This window comes from Gopherus flavomarginatus, chromosome 4, assembly GCF_025201925.1.
Source record: "Gopherus flavomarginatus isolate rGopFla2 chromosome 4, rGopFla2.mat.asm, whole genome shotgun sequence".
Taxonomy (NCBI): domain Eukaryota; kingdom Metazoa; phylum Chordata; order Testudines; family Testudinidae; genus Gopherus; species Gopherus flavomarginatus.
In genome coordinates this window covers 12,959,837-12,980,931 of record NC_066620.1, presented here as the reverse complement: position 1 = coordinate 12,980,931, position 21,095 = coordinate 12,959,837, and the positions used below count along the sequence as shown (strand labels likewise).

The following is a 21,095-nucleotide window of genomic DNA, read 5'->3' as shown; positions in this document are numbered from 1 at the left end:
CCAAACACCCCACATGCTGCTGCCCGGCTCCTCCCCTCACCGGGCAAGGGGCGTCCTGCGGGCAGCTCCCTGGCACTGGCACCAGCGCCGCGCGCCGGAGCCTGCCTGCCCTCAGCCCTTTCGGTTAGACCCTGTGAACTGACATTTCACTTCCGGGTTGAAGGTCAGGCGGGACGGGAGGCGGGGATTGGCCGCCAGTTGGGAACCGGTTGCTAAGTAACCGCATCAGGGCCGAGCCTGCGCCGGGGGCGGGCGTGAGTGGGTGAGCTTGGCCGGCGCTCGGACCTTTGAGGTGGCCGCGGCCGGTAGTGCCTAGAGGTGGGGCCTGTCCCTGCCCTGGGTGTGTGGAAGAGGGGCCTTGGGGGGAGCCCGTCCGTGCCCTGAAGCTGGGGGCGGAGGCAGGTGTTGGTTGCGGCCCCTGCCCCATGTGGGGTCCCTGGGGGAGAGTGACAGCAGCAGGAGCTGCTCTGCGATGAAGGCTCTGAGTGTGGCGCTGCTGCTGGCCCTCCTGGCCTCAGTGCACAGTAGGTATCTGACATTGCACTACAGCAGCTTCCCCCTCCTTAAAGCCGGGGTGAGCAAGCAACGTGATGTAGGAAAACAAGTAGACACTAACAAAATGATTCATGATTTTCGGTGCCTCACATCTGCGTGCCCAACTTAAGGCATCACTCAAGGGGGGGGGTGGTTTCCTAGGGCACCTACTGTTCAGCCTTTGTGAAAAATCAAGTCTGTCCTCTCCACCTGTTGGGCATCTACACTCACTTTTGAAAATTTCGAGCTCTGTTTTTGAAAATACACTTTGTGCTTGGTTAACTTTCAGGTTCTTGTGCACTTGAACTGTAGTTTCCTACCCTGTGTCATCATTACCGGTAATTAAAATTTGTGAGATTAGTTTAAGATCATTTCACTGTCATTACTTTAATAATAATGTGGTGCTTAACCATCCAAGATTTATGCCACCTTCAGAATTTGTCCCACCAAACCCTTTGCAGCCACTGCAAAACAATAGAATGACAGTTGTAAATATAGATGATGATGAAGGAACAGTATAATCCTGTATTACCATGTTACACACAACCCAACCTAATCCTCTGTTATATCTGTGTCTCTTTATGACATTTGACTTCAGAAATCAATATGACATTGGGGAAAAAACAACGTATAACTATTACCCTCTTTGCACTGCATTTTGCAGGTCACAAATTAGCTTGAGCAATGTCAAATTTAAATGTTGTGATCACTCAGTTGAGATTTTGGAGTTTGGGACAAGCGTAGTTATTTCATTTTTTAAAATAAAATCCTTGCTATTAGTGTCTGGGCACCAGGGACCCAACTTTTGGATTTTAAAATAGATTTTTATCGTGATCTAAAACAGAATTTTATTTAATTTATAATGCACACTGGACTATAAACTTAACTATATGTACACACACATAGACATTCCCCTGCACCATTTGCAACCCAACATTGCAGCATTGTATTAGTTCATGAGACAAAATATCAGTCGAAAGTGTGTAAAGAAAAGTGAAACTTTCTACCTGACTTTCAAAGCTCAGAGAAATGAAAAAAACAAAACAACAACCAGCAAATAGACTATATAATATTGTACTAGTTTTTAAAAAAAATTAGTCAATCTGTTGTGTTGTTATTGTAATAGATACATTTATTTTAAAATACTGATTTTAACCTCTAACTCTGAAATAATTTTGAAAAATGTATTTTAGCCATAATAAATTCTGTTTACTCTTTCCATTTCCTAGCTTGGGTGCAGTAGATTAAGTGAAACATACAGTTTGTAGTTACTTTCAGATCAGTTTCACTTTCTAATTCCTGTAATTAACAGTGCTGCCTGCTTAGGTTGCAAACACTGCAAGGAAATATTTAAATGTAAACACACCAAATTTTGTTTCAATTACTTTTATAGCAGTAAGGCAAAAATAACTCCTCAATCAAAGCTGCATAGGTAAAACTCTGCATCCATTCAGAGCCCAACTGACTTCATTTGTACTGTGCTTGGACATAAGGTTCCACCTTCGTGGATCACACTGGATGATCAAGGCCAATAATTTTGATCCCACAATGAAATGGGTAAAGGTGGATGCCTGTATAGAGCTCCATAGAAGTCAAGAGGGCTAGAGCGGGAGCAGGGGACCACACATGCAGACTCAGTTGCAGGCTCAGGGCCTTAATTAACAAAATAAAATTTATAAATGAAACCTAAATTTTAGGGCAAGAACTATTTGACACTGTCACTTAGATATGCATTCTCATTTTTAGTCAAATACATATACTTAGGTCCAATCCCATAACCACTTATGCTTATAAGTAACTTTACACATTTGAGCAAAATTACTCATTTGCATAAGTGTTTAGGTGACTCATAGAATATCAGGGTTGGAAGGGACCTCAGGAGGTCATCTAGTCCAACCCCCTGCTCAAAGCAGGACCAATCCCCCATGATTAGGCTTCTCTATAGTAAAACATTCTGTCAATCTTGACCAACAAGCTAAAAGGTCATGGACAATTTAGCAAATTTGGACTTTTCCTCTTTTTAAATAATTCATTCAAAAATTGTTGAATGTTGTGACAATCTTTATTTTCCCATTTACTTTTAAGCTGCAAAAATGCAGAAATAAAATAATGAATCACAAAGAAAATATTTTAATGGTATCAAGTCCTCCTATAAGTTCTTCAAAAATGAGCATTATGAGATACTTAAGTGCAGGAAAAAATTGGACATCTTCTGTAAGATGTATAAAATGAATAATTTGCATGTGTGAAAAAGTGTGCAAAATGTGTCTTTAAAAACTAAAACTCGTACATGTTGAAAAACAAAGCTTCACAAGATATTGATATTCAGGGAGCAAAGATGTATCAGGTTGCAAAATCTAAATCATATTTCTTTGGATACATGTAGCAAATTCTGGTTTTTATTATGCTGTGACAGTAACAAATGACTGCATTATTCTAGTAAAAATATAGTTTATCTTCAATTAAACAAGTGTAACAGAAAATAATACTGAGGTCTTAAAATGCAGAGAAAAAAATCACATGATCAAGTTAATAACTTAGTGTGCTAATTATGACTTATTTTAGAGGTATAATGAAAAATGGATTCCACCCTTTCCACTCCCCCCTCCAAAAAAACCCCCTCATACTGATTACCTTTTAATCTCCAGACCTCTCTCATTATCGAGTCTTTGTTATAAAAAGTTGCAAAAATGACTGTGGGCCTGCTCCAGAGCTGAAGTCCATGGAAGTCTGACCTTCATAGGGCTTTGGATCAGACACTGTAATAGTTCTAGTCAGTGTAAGAGGTTGTTTATTTGGGGGAGTGTTGATATACAATATGTTTGCACTATGTTTAAAACAGGTCATTTGCAATCAAAGCTAAAAGTTGAATCTTTAACTGATAGAGCCTCAATGTCAATCAATTCAGGAATACCCAAATACTGAATATTTGTAGTTTTTAAAATTTTTTTTGTAAGTTCTAGCTTATGGTGGACAAGCACATCATCGCTTTTCACAAATGCTCCACGTAGGACTTATAGTGCTACATGTCTGAAGTATCCTTGATCTGATCAGACTCACTGATATTTTTTTCTTTAAAAATACTGGTTTGATACAAGATGTTGGGAGGGAGTATTCACAGGTTACCTTGTCAACCATACAGTAACAAAACAAAACAAGATTTCTCTATGCCAACATAAATTTTAATGCTCAAATTACATTAAGCACACCATATCCAAATTTGCAACTTTTAAAATCCTGTTTGCTATTGCATCTGCATGCAGTCAGTACATCATGTGTTTTTCAGCTTCTCCAGTTTTTTTCCCCCGAAGAAAAATTACTTTAATGTCTGTGGGATCTAATTGCACAATTTTAGTAATTTTCCTAAAGACTATTTTGCTCATCTTTTTTTTTCCCTACATAGGGGCATTTTAAACTAACATTTTCAGTTTCCTTATTTTGTGCATTTGACAATACTTTGCACAAAATTTCCATTTGTTGATATGAAGAAAATTTTATTTTGTTTGTATGAATTTTTCCACCCAGCAGCAGGGAAGAGAAAAATAGTTTGAAAATAGAAAAACATTGGCTATGGGACTCAAGTGTAGTACCTGAAAGTACTTTTAACTCATTTTTATCTAACTAGATTCAAGTTGATGGTTTCATTTAAAATCTGCATTTATAAATAAAAATGTAATCAGCTAGCACCTATCGAAATCTAGATATATATTATTGTTCTCCATGGTTGCTGACTGTCACAGCCTTTTGGGGTGGCCTCTCAAAGGGCCTCAGCTCCATCTGACTGGTGGCTGGCACCCCTTAGTTTGTTCTCAGTGAGGTCTGTGTCTGAAGCCTCACCTTCCTTTCAGCCTGTCAGCCGCTTGCTTCCTAGGCTTGTCATCTCTTCCAGTTGCCTAGATGTTTGGAGGCAGCCTGGTGCAGGGTTTTCAGCACCTTGCTACCCAGGCCTATCGGCCTCACCTTCCTTCTCTGCACTCTTGCCTTTACAGCAGGCCCTATTTCTTTTATTGGTTGCAGCCTCCACGATTGGAAACTCCAAGCTGCTTGCTTGTAAACAGGATGGACTCTCCTCCCCCCTCTATGTTCAGTATGGGGCTTGGTAGACCCCATTACATATCTTCCTTGCAAGACTGAAGCCGTGCCTTGACTAGCATAGGCTACCTCCTTGGACAGAAAAATTGGTGTTGTGATGCAAATTTCCTGCTCAGTGCTATATCTGAAAGGTATATGGTTGTAGCAACAAGTACCATCTCATGTCTGGTTTGTTTCTTTCATCACATTCAGCCAATATAAGGGAGCACAATCTGTAACTAGTGTGAACTTGTTTCCTAGGAGGTAGTACCACACGCTCTAGATTGCCAATTTGGCAGCCAAGCACTCTTTTTCTATCACTGAGTACACTTTCCCACAGGGGAAAGAGTTTCCAGCTGATAAATGGTCACTAATTATGTGTTCCTCATTTTCTGGATGCCCAACTTGAGACCTGGGACCTGATTTGCAATGCTGAGCATTCACAGCTGCAACTGAAGTCTGTGGAGCTGTGCGTTGAACATGTAAGTGCTATATAATACCAAGTACACTGAAAAATCAGGTCCTAGATGTATTATATTGGGCACTCAAAATTCGTGGAAGCTTTTTATCTTAATCTCTGTGCCACAGCTCCCCATCTGTAAAATGGAGGTAGTACCACCCCCTCACCTCACTGGGGTATTGTGAAAATAAATTCATTAAAACTTGTGAAGCACTCAGATGCTATAGTGATGAGTGTCATGCAAAAGCCCATAAGGAAATTAATAATTCTGTTTTCAGAGCAGGGTTTGAATAGCATGTAGGAAGTAAGGCATGGGTAACACTTTGAATTATGAAAATAAAACAAAATATTGAAAAGCTCATTATTAAGTGAACACCATCTAAATTTGTTTGTCTTTAAGGTGCCACAAGTACTCCTGTTCTTTTTGCTGATACAGACTAACACGGCTGCCACTCTTAAACCATCTATTCTGTGCACTGAATAAGGCAGAAGTTACATATTGACCCTCTGACGTGGTTAATTACCATCCTTTACCTTATGCGTGCTGGTTCAATCAAAACATCTGTATCCATCATCTTTATCTTTAGGAGGGGTCAGTGTGTCCCGGTATCATCTTTGGGGAGTATGTTTACACCATAACCTTGTATTGGGGGTGTTCTGGAATGTGTTTATGTATATACTTAATTCACATATCAGATAGTGAACCTACAGGCATCTGCTTTGTAATGGGGCCTGATTTTTTCTCATAGCCTGACTCTTGCTAACTTTGCTTTATATGAGTAGGGCAAAAAAGGAGGAGAAAAAAAGAGCTAAGGTGGCTGACCAGGTGACCTGTTTTGCCTGGGAATCAGAACAAAGGATGGAAGAGGGGCCCTTTGGGTGTGATGTAGTATGGGTTGCTGGAAGCAAGATTCTCTTCTGTACTGGAGACAAAGAGGGGGTCTGGGCTCAGGACTGACCCAGGTGGACTATGCTATAGCTTTCTATTCTTGATGCTAACTAAGAGCTTTCTGCACTATGTTCCAGACATCTATTAAACCCTTCTGTTTTTACAATACTGTCAGAGAGTCACTCCAGTCTGAAGAGGTTGAGGATGCATTGCTCCCTTTAGGTGTGCAAGTCTCCCTCAGGTGGCCAATGTGAGGGAAACTCACAGTGTGAAACAGGTGCTGAAGGCTCCAAAGTTTCTACCTAGGAGACGGTGAAGCCTAGGGGCTTACTCCAGTGAAAGAATATGACCGTAAGGGGGTTAACTCTCTAATGCTGTCCTTCCAGAGACTACTCCAGAGCTGTGTGAGAGTACCAGACCTGTGGATCTATGACAACTTTACATTTTTAAGGATTCCTGAGATACTTTACCATCTTTGGGGGTTTACATCCAGGCCACAAAGAGATGTGGGTCAGCAACACCACCAGCAGTTTTGCTTTAACCAGTCATCTTTTGCCAGTCATCTGACCATGCTAGGCAGCAATGCTTCTCCAGAAAAGGAGAAATCACAGAGAAGATCTTCTGGGTCTAGTTTTACCCAAGCAGCCTATCCTCCATCTTTGGAGTGGCAGCATATTGGACTTTCATATCAAGAGCAACACACCAATTGTGAATGTTTCAACCCAGTCTCAATTCAGGGACAGGCACCTCTACAGTGCTTGGGAAAGAACTACAGACAGATGGGTTCTAAACATTGTGGAATCATGTTATGCCATATATTTCTTTCCATCCTGCCTTCCCATCTCTTTTCAGGGATCCCTCTCACAGACTACTGCTTCTTCAGCAGGTCCAGACTTTGTGTGCTCTGGGAGCTACAGAGGAGGTTCCTCCTTTTCACTGGGGAAAGTGATCTACTCTCAGTACCTCCTGATCCCCAAGTCCAAGGGAGAGGTGAGACCTATCCTTGATTTCCACAGTCTTATGAAAGGAGACTCAAAGAGCTTGGCTTGTTTAGCCTAACCAAAAGAAGGCAGAGAGGAGTTATGATTGCTCTTTATAAATATATCAGAGGAATAAATATCAGGGAGGAAGAGGAATTATTTAAGCTTAGTACCAATGTGGACACAAGAACAAATGGATATAAACTGGACACTAGGAAGTTTATACTTGAAATTAGATGAAGGTTCAAACCATTAAAGGAGTGAAGTTCTGGAACAGCTTTCCAAGGGGAATAGTGGGGGCAAAAGGCATATATGGCTTCAAGACTAAACTTGATAAGCTATGGAGGGGATGGTATGATGAGACAGCCTAACTTTAGCAATTAATTGATCTTTGATTATTAGCAGGTAAATATGCCTAATGGTCTGTGATGGGATGTTAGATGGGGTGGGATCTGAGTTATTACAGAGAATTCTTTCATGGGTGCTGGCTGCTGAGTCTTGTCCACATGCTCAGGGTTTAACTGATCGCCATATTTGGAGTTGGGAAGGAATTTTCCTCCAGGGAAGATTGGCAGAAGCCCTGGAGGTTTTTCGCCTTCCTCTGCAGCTTGGGGCATGGATCACTTGCTGGAGGATTCTCTGCACCTTGAGGTCTTTAAACCACGATTTGAGGACTTCAGTAACTCAGACATAGGTTAGGGGTTTGTTACAGGAGTGGGTGGGTGAGATTTTGTGGCCTGCATTGTGTAGGAGGTCAGACTAGATGATCATAATGGTCCCTTCTGACCTTAGAGTCTATGAGTCTAATACATCAAGTACATGAAATTCCACATGATTACCCTGGCAACTATTCTTCCCCCATCAAATCACAACTCATCTGTTGCTCTCAGTCTTCATGATGCCTATTTCAATGAGGTGGTTTTCCCAGGCTACAGGAAATTTCTGAAATTCCTTGTTGCCAGTCAACACTATCAGTACACAGTACTCTCCTTTGGCCTGACATCCACCCCATGCATCTTTACCAAATGCATGACTGGTAGTGGCCTATCTCAGAAGGAGGGGAATTCAAGTCTTCCCCTATATAGATGATTGGCTAATGAGAGGCAGATCTGAGGAATAAATCCTCAATCATGTCCACTTCACTGTGGACTTCTTTCTTTGATTGGAGTTGATTGTGAACAAAGCAAAGTCAGCATTGACTCCAACTCAAAAAATGGAGTGCACTGGGGCCCTACAAGTCTCTATGAATTCAAAGGTCTTTCTCTGACATGAGCAATTCCAGGTGAGTTACTTATAGACTCATAGACTCTAGGACTGGAAGGGACCTCGAGAGGTCATCGAGTCCAGTCCCCTGCCCTCATGGCAGGACCAAATACTGTCTAGACCATCCCTGATACACATTTATCTAACCTACTCTTAAATATCTCCAGAGATGGAGATTCCACAACTTCCCTAGGCAATCTATTCCAGTGTTTAACTACCCTGACAGTTAGGAACTTTTTCCTAATGTCCAACCTAAATCTCCCTTACCTGTATTTTAACTGCTGTTCTTTGCAATGTGGGTGCAGACATGCATTCCATGATCCATCCTCCATCTCAGAGCTTCCAGCCATGGATTCCAGTGCAAAGGAACTGAGGGGTTTTGGGGCGCTGCTGCCCTCATATAGCCGTGAGAGGGACTACAAGGTCCAAAGGATGGGCGCTGCTTCGATGGATACTGCTAAGCAAAGTTCTCTGGCTTCAGTTTGCTAGGTGCCTGCATGCCTGAGTTGAATACTTCTCAAAGAGCAACAGACACAATACAGATAAATACCCATCTTTTTGCAAGAAAGTTCTCAATGTTTAAAGAGAAGGGAATTTAAAAGTTATTCATTTCTCAGTCACAACAAAGTATTACTCGAAGTATTTGCCACCATAAAAACATTTTTATATAGTATGCTTGTGAAGTATTTATTCCCTGTAAAAAAATTTTAATTGCAAAAGTTATATGCTAAATGAGTTGTGTAGTACTCTACACTTAATATTTCACTTTAAAAAATAGTACTTAAGTAGTTATAAAATGTAATTAAATCTGTTAAATTTGCATTAAATGCTACAAAAAGGAAGAAAGCTGTTAGTTTTATACTGCATGATAATTATAAAACACAAATTGTAAGGTAAAGACATGATTCCAATTAGATACTATCAAGTAGTTCAGGAATCGGCAACCTTTTAGAAGCAGTGTGCCAAGTTTTCATATATTCACTCTAATTTAAGGTTTCACGTGCCAATAATACATTTTAACGTTTTTAGAAGGTCTCTTTCTATAAGTCTATAATATATAACTAAACAATTGTTGTATGTAAAGTATATAAGGTTTTTAAAATGTTTAAGAAGCTTCATTTAAAATTAAATTAAAATGCAGAGCCCCCCCGGACCAGTGGCCAGGACTCAGGCAGTGTGAGTGCCACTGAAAATTAGCTCACGTGCTGCCTTGGTCACGCGTGCCATAGGTTGCCTACCCCTAAACTAGTTTTTAGAGAAAAGTCTATTTTAGCCACACACAAGGATTTATATTATGTAATGTAACTGAACATTTATTTTAACTTTGAGTTGTGTTGACAGTACCCATTCAAAGATTGAAATTTCAAATTACTTCCTCCAATTTTGCCCTAAGTTAAAAGTAAGTCACAGCTTTTTTGCTCAACCCAGAATTTTGAAAGTTTGAAGAGTATAATTAAAGTTATCAATTCTGATTCTGTAATGAAAAGTGTTTTAATTTGTGATACTAGTGCTGTAAAAGAGATATACAAAAATTTTAAATAGGTTTACAACTTGTTTAAATAATAATAATAAAAGTAATATTTTAACAAAGTATTTTTGGCCTAAATTCGGAGTCAAGATCTGCTTCTATGGACCCCTGATTAATTTCAATGGGATTCTGTGCAGGTGCAAAGTCCATGCTAAAGAATTCCAATGTAGAACTGTGCTCTTAAATAGTAAGCATAAGATATTTACTTCTGACTGTTTAACCAATATTTCTATCATATTGGAAAGCCAATTTACATTTACTCTGTTTAGGGTTTGATACTGCTAGTGTCACAAATATTAGCTTTTAGTAACATGGATACCTTCAGATATTAAATTTAATATTAATTTAAAACTTAATGTACATTTCACTTGTTATTTATGCTGAGAATTACATTTTACCTTTTGAACTCTCAAACTTCTGGGTATAGTTTTCATGTAATGACATTATGCCTAATGGCAAATGGTATTGAGCATTAGTTAGCTACAACCCTTTGATCATTTATTCTGCTGTTAACAAATATGTATAATGTGCTGGTTTGCTTATCTTGGGCAAATAAAATAAAGCTTTAGGCAGGTAGTTACGAGTTTAGTCGGTTGATTAGTTTAGTTGGTAGTTTTGTAACTGAAGGATAAAATAAGGAAATGCAGTCACATATTCCCTTGGCTTCATTGGTTTTAATCCATTTGGTCAGGCAAATAAATTTTGGTCCATCAAATAATATAATAATTCACCTGCCAGACAAAAAAAAACATGTGCTGGTATATTTACTCATGTAGCTTACTATAAAGATGCCATTTTATGTTAAGTCATATGTCCAATACCACAAATTACACTTAGCTGTAATGCCCATTTCTAGCCACACTAGCAAATAGGGGAATAAAGCATCAGTTCAGTAAGGATGGAATAATTATAAAGATTTTTTTTTCTTGGGAGAAGTCTAAGCAGCTTATCTTTCTGTTAAGAAGATTAATAATTGTATTTTCTAGTTTTTTAGGTGCTAACCTGTGTTTACTTAGCTTTTATCAGATACCTACCATTAATGTCAGTGAATAAGTTTCAAAGTCTAAGGTCCTGTCTACAAACTGTAATTTCTACTGCATAGGAGAGTTTGTCTACAGGTCAATCTTGCAGTGTAAATGGGAATGAACCATATTTTCAGATATTTTTCAAAAATACCTCAGCTAAATAATATTAGCTAGTTAGTGAGGCAGTTAGAGAAGTCATTTACAGATTTGTTTTAAAAATTAGCATTCATATCCAATAAATTGTGTGCATTGGTATGTAACTATGATGTATTGTTACCTAGGGTTATCTGAACCCAAAGCTGTTGTAATTAATCTCTGTTTTCCAGGCAGTGTCAGGAAATAAATCAGTGGGGGACACAGCACCTCTGTCTGATAAATGATTGGTACACTCGAGTGCTTCTACCCCAAAATCCTTGTTTTTATTTAGTACAAAGCATACATCTAAAATAGAAATAGTCTTAGGACACCCCAAAAATAGTTACCTCAAGTCTGAGGTGGTATCAAACGACAACAGCAGGGTTGCTTGTTCAGCCTCTCTCCTAGCTTCTGGGGAGTTTGTCAGTGACTCCTTGTTTGTTAAAAAACAAAACAAACAAACAAACCTTCTCCAAAGCAAACTCTAACTAAACTCTCTATAGATTTTCTCAGAACAAAGCACATAACTTATAATAACCCCTACTAGACTAAATTTCCCTAGCAATGGCCAATAATAATTCATTCTTCTTCTTTTAAGCAAAGTAGCCTCAGTAAAAGCTTACGAACACTGGCATCCAGAATCAAGATCAGTTTTCTACACCCCCCACCTCTTCTCATGAATCTGTCCTTTCACTTTATCTTTCTTAGTTAGTAAAACTGTGGTTTGCAGCTGTTAGTTCTGTCTGAGCCAAGGCCAGGTTTCTCCTGATGCTGTAGTTTTCTCCTTTCCAGCTTATGGGGGCTAAGTGCACAAGATGCTGTGGGTTATATCAAATCCGGCTCTCTCATAACACTCTCACCTTTATACTTTTCCTTTCTTCCCCTATCTTATAGTGTGTTGTATCTTTTTTCTACCAAGTTTATCACAGTGGGGACCCATTCCTTATAGAAAAATATTATAAATGTAAAGGTCAGACAGTTCTAAAGAAAATACAGGATTTTTTCAACATTGCTGAAGTAGTGGCATAATTGTTTTTCAGGTTATTTGCAGGTGGTAGCACTGCAGGCTAACCACACAGGGGCAACTCAGTTCATGCTTACCCATGTAGGGAGCTGCAGAGATGACATCCATTATTCCAGCCAGGGGCGGCTCTAGGTATTTTGCCGCTCCAAGCACGGCAGGCAGGCTGCCTTCTGCGGCTTGCCTGCAGGAGGCCCCCGGTCCAGTGGATTCGGCGGCACACCTGCAGGAGGTCCGCCGAAGCCGCGGGACCAGCGGACCCTCCGCAGGCATGCTGCCAAAGGCAACTTGCCTGCCGCCCTCATGATGACCGGTAGAGTGCCCCCCATGGCTTGCTGCCCCAGGCACGTGTTTGGTGTGCTGATGCCCGGAGCCGCCCCTGATTCCAGCCCAGGAGCTGGAAGAGCTGTCATGGAGTCCTGCAGAATTACACTACACTTAAATTTACCTCCTAATCTGTAGTAAAGGTAATCTTCTCCAGCCCCTACAGTGGTCCCTGCATCAAGCCTGGAAGCCTTTGTAACTGAACCTCTGTGCAAGGGGTCTGTGGTATGCATTCACAGTTGAATTTCATCTCTGACATTGTCCATATATTCAAACTAGGGTCCTATATTCTAATATATTAGAATTATCTGCAAAGACTCAGTTAAAAGAATAACAAAATTTGTCTCTATATGCAAGAGTTTAATCAGAAATTAAATTTATAACAAAAAATAGATGTTCTGATGTCTTTTTTTATTTGTATTTTCAGAAACAGAAAGAAGTTTTGAAAACCAGAAGGAAAAAAATGTTTCAAAACAGGTAAGTACGTCTCAAGGTGGAGTTTGTGGGTTGTTTGCTTGGGGGTTTCTTCCCAAACTAACTTTGCTGTATAGTAATCATGAAATATGGACATTGTCTATTATTCTTTTAATCAGTGTAAAATGTTGCTTTAAATAAGGAATTTACACTAGTCTGAGGCCAGGGACTCACTGTGTTCTGTCATGGACCATTGACAGAACAGCACTGAGATACTAGAGCAAATTTTTAAGCCCAACATTTCAGAACCCATTAGATTTAGAAAGCATTCTATCATGGGATAGTTGGAGATCATCATTTTGCTACTACATTAATGGTGCATCTAAAGTGGGGAAGAAGCTAGATAGTAATCAGAATCATACAACTTTAAGGTCTGATGTCTTGCAACATGCTAAGTGTAGAAACACTTGAAAGACTAGGGCAAGTGCTTTCAAAATCAGAAAGCCTTTCCATGCACTAGTCTTATGCCAGTGATGGGGAGTGGGGGGGAATCCCTGAAACCCATGTAGGATTGTTCTAGGATGAGGATATACAAACAGATTTTGAAAAGTGGCCACTAATTTGGATTTCTCAGATTTGAGGTCCAATATTAAGTCACCTTGAGCTTGATTTGCTGAACATCTGCATCCCTCATTGACCTAAAATGAAATGAACATTGAGCACTTCTGAAAGTCAGGTTCTGGTTCCCTGATTCAGTGCCCACTGAAGTCAATGGAAAGGATCCTACTGATTTCAATGGGTACTGGATCTGACTCTAGCTATCTCAGACTGGACTCACCAAAACCGAAGCACCCAAAACCGGCAGATACTTTTGAATATTTTGGCCTCGGTTGACTAAGTGGTTGTGCAACCTTTTTATACCATAATTACTTACCAAATGTGATCAATTATGAGTTTAAAGCTGCAGCTGTGGTATGTGTAAAATATGTTTATCAAATTTGCCTGGATAACACAAACAATTATTTTTATTAGTGCACTTCTTAAAATGTTAGCCCATTTTGTGCAGAAATCTAGTTGAATTTTAATATTTTTACTTTAAATAAAAAGTTATTTGGAAGAAACTGTATTATGTGCTTATGGTTTTGTTACAGAGAGAAATGTTTTCATAAACCTCCTTTCAATTCTAATCTTTTTTTGTTAAACACTTGTCTATTTTATACTGTATCATGTTTGCTTTTGTAGCCATTCTTCAAGTGAAGCAATAAACTTACTTCTTATCTGAACATCAATCTGAAAGCAATGTTCATTTGTTAAATAATTCAGCTATTTCTGTGGACATTTCTTAGAATACATTTGAGAAATAAATGATTTCTGAATTGGTAAACATTAAGGCAAACAGCAGCAAGAGAAATATTATGTTCAACATGGGAGACTCTTAGAATTTATGAAACAGTACCAGAATTCTGCGTTTGAACTCTGCATCCTAATTTTTTCAGAAGATTATTATGGTAGGCTGTCATAACTAAGATTGCAAGAGAGTTACCATTATAATTTATGTTTTTGAAATCAAGTTTCTTAATCACGTGTTTTATTAGTTGATAATGTCTATGCCTGGTTTCAGTCTAGAAGTAAATACTTCTGGAACATCTCAGCAAAATTCTTTTAGCCATTTTTCAGCTATGAGAGAGATTAAAATCCATAGATTTTTCCTGTGTCTGAGCAATGACAGAACACCTTTAACATGCCTCCTTACACCTTAACAAGCTTTCTGACTTGGGGTTTCTTGGGAGGGTGTGGAAGAGCTCTGCAGCTGCCATAACAGCTCTCGTTACTAAGAGTATTCATGAAGGGGCACTGTGCCTGCTTTGTGGCTCCTTTTTGCCAGGTTAGCCAGCACATATTGGTTACAAGACAACCGTCTAACTCAGGGGTGGGCAAAATATGGCCCGCGGGCCAGATCTGGCATAACATTTCTGTAGGCTGCCAGGCGCTTTGGCCTCCACCTCGCGATCTCCGTGCCACTAAAAGTCCTGTGGCATAGCGGGGCATTCAGGCGGGCTGCCTGCCATGGCTCCAAGCCACTCCCCAAAGTGGGCAGCTGCTGCTGGCATGTCTCTGTGCGCCCCTGACAGGGAAGGAGGCAGCTCCACGTGCTGCCCCCGCCCCCAGCACCGTCCTCACAGCTCTCATTGGAAACTGACCAATGGGAGCTGCAGAGACAGTTCTTGTGGGCAGTGCACAGAGACCCATTTCCTCCCTCCCCCAAAGGGGTGCGCAGAGACATGCCAGCAGCAGCTGGCCGCAGCCACTTCCGGGAGCAGCCATGGCATGCAGGCAACCTGCCTGAGCCCTGCTGTGCCTCCGGCTGGACACCACCTGTGCTAAGCACCTCCTGGCCAAAGCCTGCACCTCGCACCCCCTCCCGCACCCCAATCCCCTGCCCCAGGTCAGAACCACCTCCTGCACCAAACTCTCTCTCAGAGCCCACACCCCTCACCTTCTCCTGCATCCCAATGCTGTGCACCAGCCCGGAGCTCCCTCCTGCACCCAAACTCCCTCCCAGACCCCGCACCCCCTCCATTAACATAGTAGAAATGTGCAGCCTGTGATGACTTACCAAAATGCTTGTAGGGCCCCCCTGCGAAAATTATTTCCCACCCCTGGTCTAAGTCTTCCCTTGTAGCTTTCTGGAGACTTTGAAGTCCATGGGCCAGACCCTCAATTTATATAAGTCAATGAAGCTACACTGGTTTATAGCAGCTGAGGATCTGACCTGTCAAGTTCAAAGCCTCCAGTAATTTTTTGGGAATGTCATCTGGTAGTCTAGTAAACGGTGGTAATTTCCATTTGGTGGCCTCCATTTGTTAACAAAACTCTATTGCTTTTCATACATCAATTTTAGGTACCTTTTCCTGTCCCCAAAACATATGTTAATCCAGTATTTCTTTTAGAATCTTTATCCTCCTGAATTAATGACTTTAATATTCAAACAATATCAGTGAAAGGGAGTTTGTGACATTTAGTGGAATAGTTTCTCCCTGATGAATGTTTTGTACCAACAGGAACCAGCTATTTGGACAAGCAGAAGTTAGCTATGTAAACTGTATTGAACTCAATTCTCTCTGTGCTTCTCTGCTTGCATAAAGAGGGTCGTAATAGTCCCCCAGGGAAAACTCCAAGTATCATGCGGTTCCTCAATCAATGTAGAGCTGACAGAACAGCTCTACATCAGTTCTCAACACTGTATGTCACATCTAGATGTAGCAGGTAAAATTCACATTCAACAATAGCCAACGTCAGTTATAGTTTGTTTGAATATATATAGTATTTTGTGTTCCTATTCTTCTGGATAAATGTACAGCTTAATATAGTGTCAAAGTATGTCATAACATTTATAAGCTGCACATAGGGTGACCAGATGTCCTGATTTTATAGGGACAGTCCCGATAATTTGAGGCCTTGTCTTATACAGGTGCCTATTGCCCCCCCACTTCCTGTCCCGATTTTTCACACTTGCTGTCTGGTCACCCTGGCTGCACAACTACTAAATTAATGGCATATCAGAAACCTGATTTTGATTATTCTGTGTGACTAATGTTCATTGCATTACTATAGTAGGTTTATATAATCTTGCTTCTTTGAAATACGAATATTTGCTTTATTTTGAAATAGTTTCTGTAAAATATGGAACAGCAGAGTGCAATTCCATTTGCCTTTGCCATTTGATGATGATGCATGTTAGACATGTGAGTGAACAAAAAGATAAATTAACTATGACATTGCTAAGAGGACACAATGCTTCTCCTAATAAATTCTTTGCCTCTTTCCAAAGGGTCACAGCTATTTTTTCAGCTTAGGGCTGGCTTACTGCCTACAGCAAAATTGGTTTTAATAGATTTACACAAGCTTAAGAAAAGATGATGTAGTAATGTTTCGTATTCAAAATATGAAAAAACCTTCCAGAGAAAATAGAAAAGTGCAGCAACTGAACCATCTCATGCAAGTATAATTTTACCTGGAGGTAAAAGATATATATGCATGAACAAGATTCTAAGGCTGTAGAGAACAAATTATTTAAATACAATATTGTCAAGATTAGATCGATTTTAGTCACTTTGGTGGAAGTATTTAAAAAGAATTATATTCAGTTAAAAGGGTGGAGGAATTCCAGCCACTAGTCCAGCTAAATTTTCTTGTCTCAGATCACTATTATTAAATAGCAAGTTTCACTGTGAAAGGAGAAAAAGAAAAAAGGAAAATTCTGAATTAGAAGGCTTTCGTATCAGTTATTCCCAGAGAATGGAGATTCCTATGCTGAGATAAGCCAAGTCTACACTAGACTATGCAAGCAGCCAGACATTTAGACAAGTCGTTTTAGTGATGGGCAATACTATAACACAGGTATCAAAGCAAAAACTTAGGTGAGTGTTATAAGGCTCTAATTCACTCTAAGCAGGATCTCTAGGACCTTTTAATATCAAACATACAAGGAAGGGCCTAACCTGAATGGACATGTGTGTATGTAGAGGTAGAGGTGTTGTAGCCACATTAGGCCTATGATATTAGAGAAACAAGGTACGTGAGGTAATATCTTTTATTGGACCAGCTTCTGTTGGTAAGAGACAAGCTTTCAAAAGATATTACCTAACTTACACTGTCTCTATAACTGTTGGCAGGATCATAGGAACTCTATCACCACTTTGGAAAGAAATCTCAGGTTTTGTCTACACTATCGCGGCAAGTTGGCCTAAGTTACGCTACTTCAGTTATGTGAATAATGTAACTCAAGTCAGTGTAGCTTAGGTCGACTTACTGCGGTGTCTGCACTGCGCTGTGTCGATGGGAGATGCTCTCCCGCCGACCTCCCTTACTCTTCTCAGGGAGCTGGAATACAGACAGTCTTCAGACTTACGACACAATTGGTTTCTTACAATTTTGTTGTAAGTCAGAACTGCAATCTACTCCATTGCGGGACCAAGCTTTGTGAACTAAAAACCTATAGTTGTAAGTCGAATCAGAGTGCCAGTGTAGAAGAGTTTTAAGTGCTGTTTGTTGTAACTCAAACGTCATAAAGTTGAGGGCTGCCCATACTGCGGTTGACAGGAGAGCCACTGACTCAGCGGGTCTTCACCAGACCCATCGATTGCAGCAGCACCAATCTACCAGTAAGTATAGACATGGCCTCAGGCAGTGCCACTGTATCCTTGTAAACTTTTGCATAAGGTAGATTGCTTTTAAAGTGTGGACCTCACTCATGCTGAGCTGGAGTTACTGCCATCAGGAAGAAATTTCCACATAAGAAACTTGTACTCATAGTGATTCAAAAGGAGTTTATCAGTTTAAATCAGACACTTTCCAGTACCTTCAAGAAGGCATAATTTGGCATCAAGGCACGTGGAACAAAAATTATCTTTAATTACACTGCTTTTGTACTATATTCAGAATTTCTTTGATTATTTTATAGTGCTCACAAGAATGTTAACAGGTTTCAGAGTGGTAGCCATGTTAGTGTGTATCAGCAAAAACAATGAGGAGTCCTTGTGACACCTTAGAGACTAACAAATTTATTTGGGCATAAGCTTTCGTGGGCTAGAACCCACTTCATCGGATGCATGAAGTGAAAAATACAGGAGCAGGTATAAATACATGAAAGGATGGGGATTGCTTTACCAAGTGTGATGTCAGTCTAACAAGGTAAATTTATACCTGCTCCTGTATTTTTCACTTCATGCATCCGATGAAGTGGGTTCTAGCCCACAAAAGCTTATGCCCAAATGAATTTGTTAGTCTCTAAGATGCCACAAGGACTCCTTGTTGTTCTTACAAGAATGTTAGATGCTTCACAGAAACAGTCTTTGCTCTGACAAGTTACTCCTGGGAGAATTCTGCACCAAAAAATTAAAAATTCTTCAAAATTCTGCATATTTTGTCACTGTAACACAATGTAATCATGCCAGTTTCAATTATTTTGGTAATTTATTTCAAAATATCTGTCAGCAAGTATGTCTATATTGTTATAGACCAAAAAAAAAGTAGTTTTTTTTTACACCAGTAGGCATATTAATACAGAACTTGAGTAATTAATTTAAATTACAATGCAGAAATATATTTCCTGCACCTGTCAGAAGTGGAGCAATGGATGGAGGAGTCAGGGGTAATGGAGGAGCTGAGGGAGTGAGAAGGAGCCTGGAAGGTTGTTGGGTGTGGGTGGGAGAAGTATGCTACTGACTTTTATAGTGCCACAGTGGCCTCTGGTGGGCAAAAGGCACAACTGCAGCATTTCTGGGGCAGAAAATATTTTCTGCAGGGAAAAAATTTCTGCACCAGACATGATTTCTGCATATACATAGTCATGCAGAATTCCCCCAGGAGTAATAAGTATATGGTGGTGGGGATCTTTGAATCTAAGAACCATGAGCTTCTATTGCCTGAGCTAAAAGACTCCGGTCTGTTATGGGAAATAATAATGACTCCTTTTCTTATTAAGGAATCATCAATAAATACATTGACTATGCACCCTGTTGATGATCATGAAATTTGCTGTTATTAATTTTGGCATCCGTAGTTTTACTTAACCTGAAAATCAACATGGTACAGTGTTTGTAATGTAGACTTTAACCCAAACAATTGATATATGCTAGGATTGTCGATTAATTGCAGTTAACTCACGCAATTAACTCAAAAAAATTAATTGTGATTAATCGTATTGTTAAACAATAAAATACAAATTGAAATTTATTAAATATTTTGGATGTGTTTCTATATTTTCAAATATTTATTTAAATTACAACACAGAATACAAAGTGTACAGTGGTCACTTTATATTATTTTTATTTCAAATATTTGCACCATAAAAACGATAAACAAAAGAAATATTTTTCAATTCACCTCACACAAGTACCATAATGCTATCTTTTTATCATGAAAGTACAACTTACAAATGTAGATTTTTTTTTTGTTACATAACTGCACTCAAAAACAAAACAAAACTTTAGAGCCTACAAGTCCACTCAGTCCAACTTCTTATTCAGCCAAATACTAAGACAAACAAGTTTGTTTAAATTTATGGAAGATAGTGCTGCCCGCTTCTTATTTACAACGTCACCTGAAAGTGAGAACAGGCGTTCACCTGGCACTTTTATAGCCAGCATTGTAAGGTATTTACATGCCAGATACGCTAAACATTTGTGTGCCCCTTCATGCTTTGGCCATCATTCCAGAGATCATGCTTCCATGCTGATGATGTTTGTATTAATTAAATTTGTGACTGAACTCCTTGGGGCAAAATAGTATGTCTCCTGCTGTGTTTTACCCACATTCTGCCATATATTTCATGTTATAATAGTCTCGGATGATGACCCCAGCACATGTTCACTTTAAGAATACTTTCACTGCAGATTTGACAAAACACAAAGAAGGTACCAAGATGAGATTTCTAAAGATAGTTACCGCACTCAACCCAAGATTTAAGTATCTGAAGTGCCTTCCAAAATCTGAGAGAGACAAGGTGTAGAGCATGCTTTCAGAAGTCTTAAAAGAGCAACACTCTGATATGGAAACTGCAGAATCCAAACCACCAAAAAAGAAAACCTTCTGCTAGTAGCATCTGACTCAGATGATGAAAGTGAACATGCGTCTGCACTGCTTTGGATCGTTATCGAGCAGAACCCATTATCAGCATGGACACATGTCCTCTAGAATGGTTGAAGATGAAGGGACATATGAATCTTTAGCGCATCTGGCACGTAAATATCTTGCGAAACCAGCCACAGCAGTGCCATGCGAACATCTGTTCTCACTTTCAGGTGACATTGTAAACAAGAAGCGGGCAGCATTATCTCCTGCAAGTGAAAACAAACTTGTTTATCTGAACAAGAAGTAGGACTGAATGGATGTGTAGGCTCTAAAGTTTTACATAGAATTATGTACAAAAAAACCCTGGATTTGAAAATAAAACTACGTTTTTAAGTTCAACTTTCATGATAAAGAGATTGCATTACAGTACTTGTATGAGGTGAATTGAAAAATACTATTTCTTTTGTTTTTTTACAGCACAAATATTTGTAATGAAAATAAATATAAAGTGAGCACTGTGCACTTTGTGTTCTATGCTATAATTGAAATCAATATATTTTATAATGTAGAAAACATCCAAAAATGTTTAAACAAATCATATTTTATTATTGTTTAATTGCAATTAAATTTTTTAATCACTCAACAGCCCCAATGTATGCATACCATCTCAGAATTAGCTACGCTGAATTCTAGTAATGTTTTATTTACAGGATTTGGGGTTTAACATGTGTTGCAAGTATGGTTCAGTAGCTCATATGGCAGCATAATAAGACTTTCAAGAAAGCATTTCAAGAAAGATGTGGAGAAATTGGAGAGGGTCCAGAGAAGAGCAATAAGAATGATTAAAGGTCTTGAGAACATGACCTATGAAGGAAG

General features: G+C 39.5%; 1 protein-coding gene across 19 annotated transcripts in view; it reads left to right on the top strand.

The window, feature by feature from the left end:
• SEL1L2 (SEL1L2 adaptor subunit of ERAD E3 ligase) overlaps nt 1–21,095 on the top strand; it is a 76,139-nt gene that overhangs the window by 765 nt on the left and 54,279 nt on the right. For 14 of the 19 annotated variants that reach the window (XM_050952111.1, XM_050952108.1, XM_050952100.1 and 11 more), the window contains exons 1-3: nt 248–524; nt 6,807–6,944; nt 12,658–12,707. In XM_050952111.1, the coding sequence (XP_050808068.1) occupies nt 473–524; nt 6,807–6,944; nt 12,658–12,707 (240 nt within the window). In that variant the 5' untranslated portion in view covers nt 248–472. Of the gene's footprint in view, nt 1–247; nt 525–6,806; nt 6,945–12,657; nt 12,708–21,095 lie in introns of those variants that run through there. The other 5 variants (XM_050952113.1, XM_050952114.1, XM_050952103.1 and 2 more) reach the window with 5 other exon arrangements.